Source organism: Microtus ochrogaster (assembly GCF_000317375.1).
Source record: "Microtus ochrogaster isolate Prairie Vole_2 chromosome 14 unlocalized genomic scaffold, MicOch1.0 chr14_random_1, whole genome shotgun sequence".
Taxonomy (NCBI): Eukaryota; Metazoa; Chordata; class Mammalia; order Rodentia; family Cricetidae; genus Microtus; species Microtus ochrogaster.
This window is the reverse complement of record NW_004949096.1, coordinates 29,191,769-29,193,287: the sequence shown is the minus strand read 5'-3', so window position 1 is coordinate 29,193,287 and position 1,519 is coordinate 29,191,769. Positions and strand designations below refer to the sequence as shown.

The 1,519-nt window shown below is 37.6% G+C and overlaps 1 protein-coding gene across 1 annotated transcript in view; it reads right to left on the bottom strand.

Moving 5' to 3' along the window:
• Haus2 (HAUS augmin like complex subunit 2) overlaps positions 1-1,519 on the bottom strand; it is an 18,551-nt gene that overhangs the window by 6,977 nt on the left and 10,055 nt on the right. Inside the window, exon 4 of the mRNA XM_005364312.3 lies at positions 524-656. Coding sequence (XP_005364369.1) covers positions 524-656 — 133 coding nt within the window. The remainder of the gene's footprint in view (positions 1-523; positions 657-1,519) is intronic.

The following is a 1,519-nucleotide window of genomic DNA, read 5'->3' as shown; positions in this document are numbered from 1 at the left end:
CTCCTTATGTAGGCCTGATACTGAAACTCACAATGTAGACCAGGCTGGCTTCAAACCCAGAGATCCACCTGCCTCTGCCTCCTCAGTGCTAACATTAAAGACATGCATCACCATGCCTAGCTTCAGTTTTTGCATCTTTTAATATTTTATCTTTGTTAAATATCAACAGAATTTTATATATAGGCAATAATCAATGTATTTCATAAAAAACAGTCTATACATAATAAAGCAGATTTTAATCATTGTACTGCATGTTAGGAATCTAGTATTTTTCATCAAAGCCATAATTTATAAGTCCTCAGATACAAGTGGCAAAACAAAGTCCTTTCTTTTTTTCCAGTTATAATTAATTATTTAAAAACAAAGGATACTTTCCAGTTTAATGTATCAACAGTAGTACTGTTAATAAATACAATCAATAAAATATTGTTTTGTGAATTATGTTACAACATAACTGCCAGTCTAAACAAAAGCTACCTTAAAAAGGCATGCATAATTCTCCATTTCTGCCTCGTGATCTAACCTGTGATAAACAGCTTCCATTGGCAAGTTCTCCTGGCAGATGGGTCTCAGCAGTCTTTGCCTGATGGCCCGCTTCTCCTTTAGCACGGCTTCCAGATGACTATTCATGCTTTGCAGGATATCACACTTCTTAACTGCATAAACCAGAGATGGCAGCCACAGTTAGCAACAGCACAAGCATGTTTAGAATTGTTAAGAACTTCTTTCTTGGGGACTGCAGAGATGACTCAATGGTAAGGTCACTTGCTGGTCTTTCAGAGACCTACATGGCAGCTCACAACCACCGTGATCCCAGTTCCAGGGGAGCCTATGTCTACTTCTGGCCTCTGTGGGCACTGCACACACATAGTGCCCAGACACACACCCACACACATATAGTAAAAATACCGAAGCCAGCATTAATCTAAGGCTGCTTATAGTGGCTCAGACTGTAGTCTTGGCATTCCTCAGGCTGAGGAGAGAGCATCACTTAAGTTAGGAGTTAGACCTAGTCTAAGCAAGAGATCCCGATCTCAAAAGCAGACAACAAACAAATAAATCAACTTCACAATCTCTGTAAACATCTTCGTTACTTTGTTTTCTTTAGTAACATCAACTTTATCTTATATTTGCCTATTTTCTCTTAGGTTTCCTACTAACAATAAACTCTAGTATTAAATGCTTTCCTGTATTTTCCAAATCTAGTTTTTATTCTGCGTTAAATCCAGGGCCTATTCTCATATAATAATCATAAATTTTAAAATTAAATTTCCTCCCTCCCCATCCACACAACCTTTTTGTTTTCAAAAGGACATATTCAAAAGTAGATTATAGACTGCATGACCTTTTATTCCTTTTTTAAAAAATAACTTATTTAATTTTATTTTATGTGCATTGGTATAATGGTGTCAGATTCTCTGGAACTGCAGTCACAGACAGTTGTGAGCTACCATGTGGGTGCTGGGAATTGAACCTGGGGCCTCTAGAAGAACAGTCAGTGCTCTTAACCACTCACCAG